The 13,839-nt window shown below is 42.3% G+C and overlaps 1 protein-coding gene and 1 long non-coding RNA gene across 2 annotated transcripts; both read left to right on the top strand.

Annotated features, from left to right (window-relative positions):
- The first annotated feature begins 307 nt into the window (after window positions 1–307).
- Window positions 308–12,146, top strand: LOC149141672 (large ribosomal subunit protein uL1-like). The gene is made up of 4 exons (XM_089449853.1): window positions 308–506; window positions 641–860; window positions 11,386–11,757; window positions 11,855–12,146. The coding sequence occupies exons 1-4, from the start codon at window positions 502–504 to the stop codon at window positions 11,906–11,908; spliced, it is 651 nt and encodes a 216-aa protein (XP_089305979.1). The 5' UTR covers window positions 308–501; the 3' UTR covers window positions 11,909–12,146.
- LOC149141673 (uncharacterized) lies at window positions 8,382–11,405 on the top strand. The gene is made up of 2 exons (XR_016264912.1): window positions 8,382–9,627; window positions 9,959–11,405. It is a non-coding gene; the product is annotated as an uncharacterized LOC149141673 (long non-coding RNA).
- Window positions 12,147–13,839: the final 1,693 nt, after the last annotated feature.

The raw sequence follows: 13,839 nt of genomic DNA, 5'->3' as shown, positions 1-13,839 counted from the left end.
ATAAACTTTAAATTAGTATTAATAATTTATAAATCTACATTATTATTAATAATAATATATATATAATAGTAAATCGATAATTTGTTGGAGTAATATGATTAAAACTTAACTCAAACCCCACCACTATCACTATAACACAGTAAAAAAACTTATAACTTAAGAAATTCCTAAATTTTATGTAGACTCTATCACATGGACCAACATATCCTCATTCCAAATGAAGGAGATAATATTCCATTATTTCATTAGTCAAGGAAACCATGTAATTCGCAGTTAAATACTTGTGACCCTCCCACTAACCATAGACACATAGACCAAACTACAGGATCTGACTCGGAGCTCCAATCAATGATATTAACATGAGTGGGTTTTGTGCAAAACCCTAGCCTGGCCTTCATAGTATCATATTTGTTACCTTTGCAGTGTCAATTGGACGAGGGCAGCACGAGAACGACCAAGAGGCACAGGCAGAGGAAGCAAGGCGCCCCTTACCTGTAAACAATGAGGTTTGTACTTGACTTTTTTCTTCTATTTTCCCTTCCCTGTCTCTGGCGCGGGGGACGGATCTGTGTTTAGTGTTCTTTTGGTATGGATGACATATATTTGGTTTATGTGTTGTGGTTTGGTGAATGGTGCTCAGTAAGCTTCAGAGCGACGTGTTGAGGGAGGGAATAGGTCAGGTAATGGGAGAAAGCAAGGACAAAAAGCGAAAATTTACAGAGACGATAGAGTTACAGATCGGGCTGAAGAACTATGACCCCCAAAAGGACAAGCGTTTCAGTGGGTCCGTAAAATTGCCCCACATTCCCCGCCCCAAGATGAAGGTCTGCATGCTCGGAGATGCCCAGCATGTTGAAGAGGTATGCTATGCTTCCTATTTTATCTGTGTCATTAGCCTGAGCTTTTCTTTTTCTTACCCTTTGTTGGATTTTGTGTGGAATGTGTAAAGCCTCATCACATTATATGTGTTTGGTCTGATGTGCGGTGCAACTGTATGCTATTTGGTAATGGAGATTCAGCGTGGGTTCTGAACTGGGTTATGTCTTTTGATTTTCAAACATCTTCTGGAGAATAAGCTTTTTTTTTGGCCTCTTTTTATTTTCTTTTTTATTTTTGTGGCACAAATGTCCGTTAGATGTTCGAGTCTGACCATTGCCATTTTTAGGTCTTTTTCAGTTCACCTTGACAGAAAGTGATTTCTCGGAGTACAGTAGAAACATGTCTAGCAAGCTTTTTTTTTTTTTTTTTTTTACAATGTCGGCTACTCATATATTAAAAAAACCTTCTGAAAAGAGATCTAGTACAAGACGGGGGAGAATATGAGAGCTAAGGCACAAAATCGGGTACGCAGACCCGCAATCCTCATAGCTTCTCTTAATTGAAAGCAAAACTGAAAATAAACGGCTATATTGCCTTACATAGGATCCTCCTAACCAAGCAAATTTGCAATGCATAAGATCATGGATAGTGTTGAGTGACCGAGTCTTCCTTCCGGGCGCTGGCTCTAGTCGAGGCTTCTGCCTGTTGGCTTTCTGTAAGAGTGCGAAGATGGTCGATTACCGCCTCCATGTGGATGCAGCGGTCCTTTAAGTCTTCAATCTCCTTTTTTCTTTTTTCCAGCTTCTTTCGTTTGGAGTTTCTATCAGCATGGTTGTCCTCTTTTAACTCCTTCAGCTCTTTTTTCACACTGTTAATCATAATAGTATGCGCCATGCACATGTTGCATTCTTTGTTGTTGAAGAGGTTCCCCATAGGGTCTCTGTTCTGGCCTTGGCTGGATGGCTGGCCTTGCTTATCCGCCATCGAGATGGCTTGAGGATGGATGGCAGAGAGCGCACTGAAATTGCGAAAGCCTGAAGCTACCTTGAAGGAAGCGAGATCACTGAGAGGCTGAAGATTTAAACGGAGGAGAGAGGATCTCAAGAGCCTCGGGAGGGCGTTGCTGAGGAGACCAGGAACACTGTTAGTTAGAAACAGAGTAACAAGAGAAGGGAGGTGGCTTACCCTGATATCAGAACGGAAGGCCAGTGCACACGGAGGAAAGAGAGAACCCGAACTGCGCCGAGACTTTGGGGAGGCTCTTGAAGCTCGAACTCTATTTGTGGAGAGGATGGGAGGCGATCCACATTTTATAGAAGGAGGGAGGTTCCTAAACCGAGAGGGGAGGGACTGAGTGAGGCCGATCTTGGATGGAGCTCGGTCAAAAATCATGATTGCCCTGTTGTCCATACGCATGCCTGAGACATAGGCTTTGCAGTGATTGCAGAGAGGGCCTTCTTTGGAGGAGCGCGGGATCACGCAAACTCTGATGGTGATGATGAGCTTTGTGACACGAAAACGAGGAGATCTCCCATAGTACTTGTTTGTGCAGCTTGGGGATTTGGAAATAGATTCGGAAAGATGGCCTGGGTGATTGAGATGACTTCGCCCTTGAGATGAGACGGCTGGATGCTTTGGCTTACGGGATGTCTCTGACATAAATTTTGTCATTCTCACGAACCTGTCCAAGTCTCCTGTTGACCGCTTGGTTTGCTTGCTGGTCTGCATCTTTGTTAAGATTCCTGAGAACGTGTTTGAAAATCACTTCTCCAAGCGCTCTGGTGTTCTCCATGATTCGATTTTTGATATTGTTGAGAGCCAATTGCTTAAATTCTCTCCCTGTTATCATGGTTGCTATAATTATAGCTGAATCCCCTAGTATCAGAATGTTCTGAAGGCCGAGTTTCTTTGAGATATGTGTGCCCAGGAGGAGGCCATAGGCCTCTGCTCTGTTATTAGACATTTGGCCTAGCCCCCATTCAAAGGAAACCATGAGATTCCCTTGCGCGTCCTTAATGATCCCGCCAGCGCCAGCTTGACCAGGGTTCTTCTTAGAGGCCCCATCGAAATACATTGCAGGTCTGTTTTGTCTTCTTATCCAGTTGTTAATTTCCTCCTCAGTGCCTCGAAGCTTCCAGTCCTGGTTGCAGTTCTTGTCCCTCATATGATTTGTAGGATTTGGTTTAAGATTGAATTTACCCAACCAGACCTTTAGCCTCTCATCGTCGATCTCCATGTCTGTCTGGGTTATCCCTTTAGCTTCTAAAGACTCAGCAATAAGGGCAGTAGATTTGGCCACAATGCCTGATATGGTAGGCTTATCATTGTTGAAAATGCAATTATTTCGAGCCTTCCAGATTTGCCAACACAAATTAGAAGGGATGCTGCTCCAAAGCCTGTTCACTATGGGTTTGCCTTTTTTGGGTTGATAGAGTCTTTTGTCCCAGCTTTTATGGAGGGCCTGTATCTGAGGGGGAAGGGCCTCTGAAGTGATTGTATCAGAGAGGAGATTCCAGCATGCTTTGGCAATCGGGCTCTCTATGAAGAGGTGAGAGATGGTTTCTTCTGCTAGCCTGCACATGCAACACATAGAAGGCCCCTGAATACCTCGCTTTCTGAGGTTCTCAGCAGTTAGGATTTTACCATGAAGTAGAGTCCAATTGAATAATTTGATCTTAGGGAGGCATTCAGGAGTCCAAACCGCTTTGTGCAGGGGCCAATTGTTTACCACAGAGATGTCTTGAAGGGCTTTATATCCTTCTTTAACCGAGTAATTGCCTCCATTAGGGCCCCAAACGAACTTGTCTTCTTTCCCTCTGTTGGTGGGGGCTGAGCCACTGAGGGAGCCTTTGAGTTCATCCCATAGCTTATCTAATTCTGAAGGGAGGTTGAGAGGAATCCAGCCTGCCCAGCGGTCATCATCCCAAAGAGAGATGTCTGAGAGAGAATTGAGGTTGGACTCTGCCATCCACCGATGGAGGGGAAAAAGGTGGGGAATGGTGTCTCTTGCTTGAGATCCCATAATGCTATCTTTCCAGATACTTACTCCTTTGCCATTTCCAGGAGCTCTAGAGATCAAAGGTTTGCAGAGGGGAAGCGATTTCTTTATGAGATTCCAGGTTGGGGTGCCTTGTCTCTCAGTGATGTTTTCTGTTAGGATATTGCTGTTTGAGCCATTCAGATATTTCTTCTTTAAGACAATTGCCCACCAAGCTTCTTTTTCATTAAGGATCCGCCAGATGAGTTTGAAACCCATTGCTAGATTGGCTAGCCTAGGGACCCTGATTCCTAGCCCACCTTTTTCCATTGGGAGGATTACTTTTTCCCATTTAACCAAACTGAACTTCTTCGTATTCTGCTTGCCTCCTTGCCACAGAAAGCTACGCATTATTAGCTCCATATGTTTATGGATGCTTGCCGGGGCTAAGGTGATAGCAAACTGATAAATGGGGAGAGAGGCGAGAATGGATTTGATTAGAATCGATCGGCCTGCTAAATTTAACCAGTGCATTCCCCAATTTTGCAATTTACCTCTGAGTTTTTCGATGATCTTGACCCAGATCCCTGATTTGATTGTTTCTTTAGCCAGAGGCAGCCCCAGGTACATGAAATGGGACCAATTTAGCTGGGCTGGTATTTCCATGATGTAGGATATACGCTGAATGATATGGTTAGGGACGTTCCATGTGTATATCATACATTTATTATTGTTAAGTTTGCCACCAGAGGCCTGAAGGAAGAGGTCCAAGGCTTTTTTGAATCTCTTCGCCATAATGCATGATGCGCCACCAATGAGAAGGGTATCATCAGCAAACAAGGAGTGGTTGATACCTTTCGACCCTCTTATAATTTCAATCCCTGTTATTACTTTTTTCTTCTTCATGTTTTCCAATTTTGAGCTAAGAGCTTCCGCCATGAGAATGTAGAGAAAAGGAGAGAGCGGGCAACCTTGTCTCAGGCCCCTAGTGCTTTTGAAAGCTTTGCTGGGTCTCCCATTAATGAGGGGGGCTGTCCAATTGCCTGAGATGCACTCCCGCACCCTGCTTATGAAGAGCTCGGATAAACCAAGCTTTTTGAGGACTGCTTGAAGGAAGGAATGGTTAACCCGATCAAAAGCGTTTGCCATGTCCAGTTTCATTATCATACCCTTTTCTTTCCTGTTGACACTGCTTTGAATAGCCTCTTGAATGAGAATTACGTTGTCTACAATTTGCCTCCGAGGAACAAAACCACCTTGGTTTTCAGATATGAGGGAGGGGAGAATAGGTTTGAGCCTGTTGGCAAGGATCTTAGTTATGATTTTATAGGACACGTTACAGAGGGAGATAGGGCGGAAGCGATTAAAGGAGTGAGGGTTGGGTTCCTTGGGAATTAAGGCTAAGAAGGAGGATTTCATTCCGCTGCCCATCTTGCCTTTTTGGAAGAAGTTTCTTACTGCTCGAATGTAGTCCTTTTTGATGGTGTCCCAATGAGACTTGTAGAAATCCACCGTGAAACCATCAGGTCCCGGGGCCTTGTCGGAAGCCATGTTGCGGATTGTTTGCTCTATCTCTTCTTCCGTGATCTCTTTGTCCAACTCAGAGTTTTGGGCATCAGAGGTTTTGCATTCCAGCGTGTCAAGGATTTCCATGCCATCTCTGTCTTGCTGATCCTCAGTGAGAAGGTCTTGGAAGTGGGCGGAAGCTGCGTCCATGATTTCCTTTTGATCTTTTATTTCTGAACCATCCACTGTAATTTTATCAATATTGTTTGCAGCTCTCCTCATTTTCAAGCTATTATGGAAGAAGGAAGTGTTCCTATCTCCCGCCTTGAGCCATGGACACCTTGATTTTTGCCTTTGTTCCTCCTCTTCTTTTCTATTAACTTTGTACAGTTCCTTTTGAAGTTCCATCTCTTTGATCTGCTCCTCTTCCGTGTCTTGTCTTGAATCTTTCTCTTGGTTCCACTGCGATAGCTTATCTTGGAGTTCTGATTTGGCTTTAGTCTCTTCGATTGCCTTGAATTTTGCCCACTGTTTTATGGCCGATCTGAGGATCTTTAGCTTGGATTCCCAAATGTAGTGCGGGGACCCTCTGATCTCTGTTGACCACTGTTCTTTTACCAGAGCTCGAAAATCCCCATGATTTTCCCACGCTCTGTTATACCTAAATGGAAGCGGGCCCATATTCGTTCCTCTGTCCAGTTTTAGAACCACTGGCTTGTGGTCTGAGAAGTAACCCTGAATGATGAGGCTTTTGATACCAGCAAATTTGGCAACTATGCTCTCTTGAACCAAGATGCGGTCCAATCTTTCTTTGATGTTGTTTCGGCCTGCTCTCTTGTTGGACCAGGTGAAGCGCCCGTTCTGAGGGAGGAAGTCTACCAGGTTATGGTTTATGATGATTTCTTCCAGGGCGTCCCTTGAGGAATCTGCCAAAAAATTCCCCCCAATCTTTTCTTCAGCGTTTCTTATCAGGTTCAGGTCCCCCCCTAGGAAGATGCTTCGACCTTGCGTCTCCAGTAAGTCTGCCTTAATTGAGTTCCAGCAGGCAGCTTTGTCATGGAATTGAGGAGGGGCGTAAACATTGTAGATAGTATATTCCTCTGTCTTTGTTAAGTTCTGAATGTCTGAACGGATCCACCAACTGCTGTGTTTTTGATTTAAAAGAGTCCATTTTCGCTTATCCCAGATGGTCCCTATACCACCTGAGGCGCCAGAAGCGCTTACTGCTATTCCTTCGTGGGTTTTACTATTTTTTAGGTAGATCTTGAAGTCCTGCTCATTGATTTTGGTCTCCTGGAGGAGGAGGATGTCTGGGTGTTCTGATTTGAGAAGATCACGGACTGCATTGGCCTTGAGGGAGGAGCCCATCCCCCTACAGTTCCAAGAGACCAGATTCATTACTTACTTGTCTTGGGGTGGGATCCTCCTTTCTCTTTTGCTTTCTCTCCGCTTCCTTTCGTCCTGTCCAGATAAGTGTCCATTGGTTGCTGGATCCCAGTGGTCATTTCTTTTGCTGCAGTCTCGTCCCTAATTTCCTTATTGGATTTCCTTCCGACTTTTCTTGGAGGTTCCACCGATGGGTTACTTTCCTTAGCCTTATTCCTGGTTAGGATTCTTTCCACTGTGGTGGGGGGGGAGGGCGGAGGGGAGGTGGGAATAACAGGGGGGGCTTTCGGGGAAGGGGGCGGGGAGGGAGGATCTACCTCGGAAAGGGTTTCGAATTGGTTGGAGGATGAAGGAATGGTCGGGCCAGATTGAGAAGGGGGAGGAGGAGGGGCTAAGGGGTTCTTGGAATTTCCATGGGGGGTATTGGGCTTCTTCTTTTTTACTGTTTCCCAGACTTCCTCAGGAGCTTCAGGGTTAGATTCAGAAACATTTGCATTAACTTTGCTACATCTATTGGCGAAGGGGGCGGGGAGGGAGGATCTACCTCGGAAAGGGTTTCGAATTGGTTGGAGGATGAAGGAATGGTCGGGCCAGATTGAGAAGGGGGAGGAGGAGGGGCTAAGGGGTTCTTGGAATTTCCATGGGGGGTATTGGGCTTCTTCTTTTTTACTGTTTCCCAGACTTCCTCAGGAGCTTCAGGGTTAGATTCAGAAACATTTGCATTAACTTTGCTACATCTATTGGCGAAATGGCCATACTCATGACATACCTTGCATTTGAAGGGTAGCTGTTCATAGTCGACTTGTTGAATGTGCGACCAGTTGTCAACTCTGAGCTTGATGGCTTCTGGCAATCCTTTCCCCAAATCGACTTCTACACAGATTCTTGCGCAAGCGTGCATATTCTCCTTAGGCTCCGATCTGTCTATGTACTTCCCTATTCCGTTTCCAATTGCTTTCACAGACTCATCTCCCCAGCAGTGGAGGGGCAGGTGCGGGAGCCGGACCCATACGGGCACAGCGTTGGGGACGTCCATCTCCGGATCGAAGTCGGGGGTCCATCTATTCAGATAGAGGCCTCTTGTATCCATAAAATATGGACCATTCCTGAAGATTAGGTTTCGATCTTCCACTGTTTCAAAGAGAAATGTGAAGAACCCTCTTCCGCAGAAGCGAATCGCTATTTTGCCTTGAACCATGGAATTCCAGTTTCTTTCCACCCAGCGCTGGACAGTGCGTGGGGAGGGCCATAAGCCCGTGAACTGTCCAACAAGGCCTCTTTCAGCAAGAGCCACAGCCGCTCTCCGAGGAAGGGCAGGGGGGAGCGGGATTTCCGGGATCTCATCCAGCTTTTTGATGAAGCGAGAAGTAGTCGGCCTGTTCTTTTCCACAGAGTTCTCCTGGGTGAGGGAAGCAAAAGATCTCATCAGTTCACCCGGATCCGGGTCAGAGGGACCTGAGGCCGCCATGAGCGGGTCTTATCAAAGAACCAAAGGGAGGGAGCGCCCTAGCAGCAGCGCTGCTAGGCGCGAGGGCGCACGGGGCAGAACCGGGGCAGAGAGGAAGGATAGGGGCCCGGAGAGAAGGAAGGAATAGAGAGCAGGGGGACACGAAGGCAGGAGGCCCAGCAGCAGGAGGGCAGAGCCTAGCAGCGAGGCTGCCAGGCGCGGGGCAGCGGATCGGTCAGGAGGCAGCCATGGCCGTGCGCGCAGCTCCAGCCATCTGTCTAGCAAGCTTTATTACTTGGCTAAAAACTAGAATTTTCACATCCCAGTTTCTAAATCTTGACATTTATTTGGAATTTCATTTAGTTTTAGACAAGCATTGGAATGCAAATGCTTTTATGACTGGCAAAACAGATCTTAATGGAAAGAAATGTATCCAACATCTAGGCTGTTTGGTCTATTGTGGGTTTTTCTGCAGGTCACCAATTCTTTGTTAAATGCCTGCCGCTCATTTAATACCACATGTTTTTATATGTTGTGATATTTTTTGGAAGATGTTAGGCCTTAGTCCAATAGTATCGTAGACAGTCTCATTCATTCGGCAGTCTTAAGCTATATTGGCCATATATACATAAAACATAAGTCCAAAAAGTAGAAAACATAGAAAAAAATACCCAGGAAATTGATCTGGCTATGATACATGCATAGCTCAATTACATAGTACATACTCATACCATCCATAGTTCTATAAATGGTACACCATTCATAATTCTATATATAGTACATATTCACCATTCATAATTTCGTAAATGTTCAAGTGGACAGCATATTTTTTGTGACATAAAAGCTTCATTTGACTATAAATGCAGTATATATAGAGTTTGTATACATAAAAAGGGCAGGCTGAAGGCCAGTAGGACATGATAACATAGTCCGAAATGCCAGAATGTTTAAAACAGTACTGAAGTATTACAGTATATTTTCCCATGGAAAATGGCCAAATAACAGTTATAGGTTGCTAGAAGGTGAATTTCCACATTTTGTGGTGTTGTTGATTTGAAAAATGGCATGCTGTAATTACATGGTCAGTCATGTATAAATGCAGAATTAATAAGCTCGACCCTTTGGGGGCCAGCCTGGTTGACTTGTTGTTGAAACAGGCAAACAGGCCCTTTTCATACCCGTTTGAGCATCCAGATATGCTCCACACATGTAGGAGCCTTAGAAAGCTTGATCTCTTCTTGACATGGCAGGAAGTTACTGAAGCTTCTGACTTCCAGGAATGTAACTGTAGCAGCTCTCTAAATGCGGGGATGTCAGAGTGGGAGCTCCTGGAACACTCTCGACATGCCATTCCTGAGTATTTGTGAGTGTTTTTTTCTGGCTCCCCTACTCCCGGAAACAGGGAACCTTGGGAACAGTAACCCTGGGAGTGTGGTTTTCATGCTTCACAGGTCTGCAGCGTATTTTGTCAATCCAACAAATACTATCACTGGTCAGTGCATTTCAACTATTTGTCAAATAGTTCTTAGTGACCTAATTTGAGTCAGAGCTGATCACTCTATAATAAGTTTATTATGAAAATCTTTTTAAAATTGTCTTTTCAAGTGGTTTGCAACCATCTTTTCCCTTACACATCTCTTGTCTGCATTTACCCTTAAACAGGATCTCCTGTTGGTTTTAATATGCCTGTATTTAAAGAAAAATTTGCTAATATATCACAGTAAATGTGCTGGAACTTCAGAAAGCTCTCAGCCTGTTGAGGAGCATTCCAGCAGTCCTTTACAAGAGATTCCAGAAGTTCCTAACTTGTGGGAATGTTGCAGGGGCAACTCTTGAAATGTTGGGATGTTGCGGTTGGACCTCCTTGGATGCTCTTGATACTCCTGCTGTTTCCAGGCAATTGTGAGCATTTTTGTTTCAGCTCCCTTCTTCCCAGAATTGTGGGACATCAGCAATGGGTTCTCCCATTCCTTGGAGTATTTGCTGTGCTTCACAAGTCTTTAACGTAATTGTGTCAGGATTCCTATAAATGTTATCATCAGTGCATTTCATTAATTCATCACATAGCTACTACTTAACCATTCCCATCTTTTATTATTGAGAAGTGGCTAGCTACTGTCTCATTCCCATCATCTGTCTCCATCAACCAAAATAGTTAACTTGTTGGTTATTAATATTCATGTATCTAAAGTACAATCTGCTAGTGACTTACGGTAAAATGATATTGTGCATTTTGATGTTCAACTAACAATATTGGGGTTATAAAAACCCACTGCCGAAAAGAATGCCAGGGCTGTAATTCTTACATTCCATATTGATGAATGTTGTGTATTAGATTAGAGAGCAATCACTAAAAAATTATAATGTTATAAAAACCCACTGCCGAAAAGAATGCCAGGGCTGTAATTGTTACATTCCATATTGATGAATTTGTGTATTAGATTAGAGAGCAATCACTTAAAAATTATAATGTTTTTTTAGCCACATAAATGACTGTGAATTCAACAATAGTCTTGTCCCATGCCACCCCCCACCCCCCTAAAAAAAGAAGTGGTCAAATGGTTTACTCTAGGCTATAGTTAAACTAAAATACCCTGCCCCCCGATAAGCTATTTGGTCTCTACGGGAGCAAGGCACAGGTCCAATAGTATTTTGATTTTGGTTTCGAAATATTTCTTATTTTGTAGCCTTTACTGTCTTGCTTGTGCTCAATATTTTGCACGATTGATAAAATTTTAGAACGATCAGAAATTTCTGTAGTCTACTTTTATTTACATTAGTTTATTTTCTTTCTCTGGATTATGTGTTTTTGTGGGATGCTATAGTACTTTTGCAGGACAATGTTTTATGGACTGCATCTTCGTAGACAAGAGCTTTGAATAATGGCAAAAGTAATTCTGTTTTAACTTGGTCTCATTAATGTTTATACATAGCTGAAGCTGTTATTATATTCTAAAGGATTATATTTGTCTACTGTATGGTCATAGATGAAAAAGTTCCGAATAATCGTAAAAGCAATTCCGTTTTAACTTTTAACTTGATCTCGTCAGTGGTTTCTTTAAGTTGATGAGGTTTAAGTTATGAAAGTAGTGTTGTGTTACTCTATATTATTATTTTCACAATACTTGGGGATTTTTACCCCAATGCAAACTCTCAGCCATAATAGCATACGAAAGGCCAAATACTCTAGAGTCTTTAACAGGTGTTGTTTTGGGTTTTGCATGTTGATAATACTTAACTGAATATACAGGCTGAGAAGATCAGTCTGGACTACATGGATGTTGAGGGTCTGAAGAAAATGAACAAGAATAAGAAACTTGTTAAGAAGCTTGCTAAGAAGTACCATGCATTTCTTGCTTCAGAAGCAATTATTAAACAAATTCCAAGACTCCTTGGACCTGGTCTGAACAAGGCAGGTAAATTTCCCACTCTTGTTTCACACCAAGAGTCCTTGGAGGCCAAGGTGAATGAGACAAAGGCAATGGTTAAGTTTCAATTGAAAAAAGTTCTATGTATGGGGGTTGCTGTGGGGAACTGTGGAATGGAGGAGAAGCAGGTGTTTCAGAATGTTCAATTGAGTGTGAACTTCCTGGTATCCTTGCTGAAGAAAAACTGGCAAAATGTGAGCTTGCAAGCATTTTTTTTTATGCTTTGTATTGTTATTTTCAAATGGCAAATTTCTTAGCAAATGACTTTTGAATACTTTTAAAATGATGCAGGTTCGATGCTTGTATCTGAAGAGTACCATGGGCAAGCCAGCACGTGTATTCTGAGTAGTGCAATTTTGGTGCCAGCTTGTTGGTTGCATATGGAGAGGACTTTTCCTTGTTTTTTGTTACGTTTGGTCAGGACATTACATTTTTGTTTTAGGGGTATGTTAGCCAAGTGGCTTTAATCTCGGGCATTTTGGAGTAAAAGGGAAATTTAATTATTATTTTACTATTCTGTTATTGTAACTTCGGCATGCTTCTCTTTCTTTATTCAAGTAATCAGAATTGAGTAGATACTAAACCCAGTTTTTTTTCTACTTTTGAAATAGGCATATTCATTATTGTGTATGCGGGAGAGAACTGTGATTGTTTGATATATTCCTGGTTTGATTTCCGAAATGGACGTTACAGGCATACTGTGAATACTGAAAACAAACTAGAAGAGGGTATACCTGTTTCTGTTAATTATGTTTTATTCTCTGACATTTGCAAGCTGGCCTTTGACATGATACATTTTCTTTCTTTTTATTAACGCTGGCTATTTGTTTTAAAATCACGAATGCAGACAATTCCAACATTGTTATTGTTAAAGGGCTTGTAAAAAAAGTATTGTAGAATTAACATATAGGAGTACTGCATGTTTTGTGGCTGACCTAGCCCGCGTTTTGCATTCCAAATACCTGGATCAATATTTTCTAAGGTGATATGTTTGGAGTGTTTCAAATCTTTCAATGGCTCTGTGATAGGATTAAATTGGCCTTTCTGTTCGAGAAAAAATTCAACCTGTTCACATTCAGGGATTTTCAATCTGTCATAGCCTTGGAACTTTCCGTCGCCAAATTTATCGTGTTATCGCTTGAAGTTTTAGAGTTTGCTTCAATAGCTTTGTGATCGATTTAAATTGGCATTCTGTTTAAGAGAACTTTCAACTAGCTATTCAGAGATTTTCAATCTGTCAGACTTGGAACATTCAGTTACATTCAGAGATTTTCAATCTGTCCCGGACTTGGAACATGCAATTACCAATTCTATTATGAATAGCTAATCTACCTAACCAGCGTCTTGGGCACTCCCCACATTTCAAGGATGGTACCCTGGGCGAACCTTAGATTCTTCAGGTCATAAGGCCAGGTTAACTTTTCATCGGCTGGGGTAAAAACTTTTCATTACCACCTCTCAAGCTACACCTAGTTGACTACAATGATTGTTTTGCAATCCAAACTACTATTGTTATAAATGTTAATGGGTTGTAATGTCTTCTTAGGGTAAGTGTCATAATGTGTCTTTGTAAGTACACACTTTTTATTGCAACTTGCACAGTGAATCAAAGAGTCACTGACCATGCATCAATGACACTATCATAAATTAGTTGAATATTTTAATAGTATATTATTAATTCACTCTATGTCTAGAAATAAAATCTTTTCTCCAGATTTGAAGTGGGGCCCAACAAGATGGAATTGGTGGATTATATGCTTTCCAGGTTATCTATTAAATCTTAAGTCTGCATTGTCTCTGTTAAATGCATTGCACATTGCCAATGGCCTTGCTGTAGTAGTTAGTTGCAGTAATTATTTTTGTTTTAGTTGATTATTTTCAAGGCTAGGGAACTTTTATTCTCTTGTCAATGCCAGACTTGTGGTTACTGCAAGAACTTTGAAACTAGAGTGAAATGGGCCTTTTTCTGAGCTAACTCAAACCGTTGTTGTAAACATCGAAATGATCTTTTATTTGGTTCAGATATCTTAATTTTCAAGAGTTGAGCAATGACATTTCAATCAGAAAATATGACTTTGGCAGATTTAGAAATTATCCACGTTATTTATTGAGAGCAAATTACAGCGAATGCATCCTTATAACGACTCGATTGGTGTGATTTCCAGTAAAGATGTTTGAACCATTTTTTTGTAAAATGAAAGGCTAATTCCGTATCTAATATTGTGAAGAGAAATCAATACTCACATATTGACTAAAGCAAGCTTTCTATGACTTAT

The sequence above is a fragment of the Pinus tabuliformis genome, chromosome X, assembly GCF_031772625.1.
Source record: "Pinus tabuliformis cultivar Carrire ecotype Pingquan chromosome X, CPIR1, whole genome shotgun sequence".
Lineage (NCBI taxonomy): Eukaryota > Viridiplantae > Streptophyta > Pinopsida > Pinales > Pinaceae > Pinus > Pinus tabuliformis.
Note: the sequence above shows the minus strand (reverse complement) of the source record. Positions and strands in the feature narration are given on the sequence as shown.

Excerpts from the sequence above, each read along its gene's own strand:
- LOC149141672 (XM_089449853.1), top strand. Across the intron at positions 861-11,385 it reads ATGCCCAGCATGTTGAAGAG|GCTGAGAAGATCAGTCTGGA; the intron begins GTATGCTATGCT and ends CTGAATATACAG. Across the intron at positions 11,758-11,854 it reads TGAAGAAAAACTGGCAAAAT|GTTCGATGCTTGTATCTGAA; the intron begins GTGAGCTTGCAA and ends AAAATGATGCAG.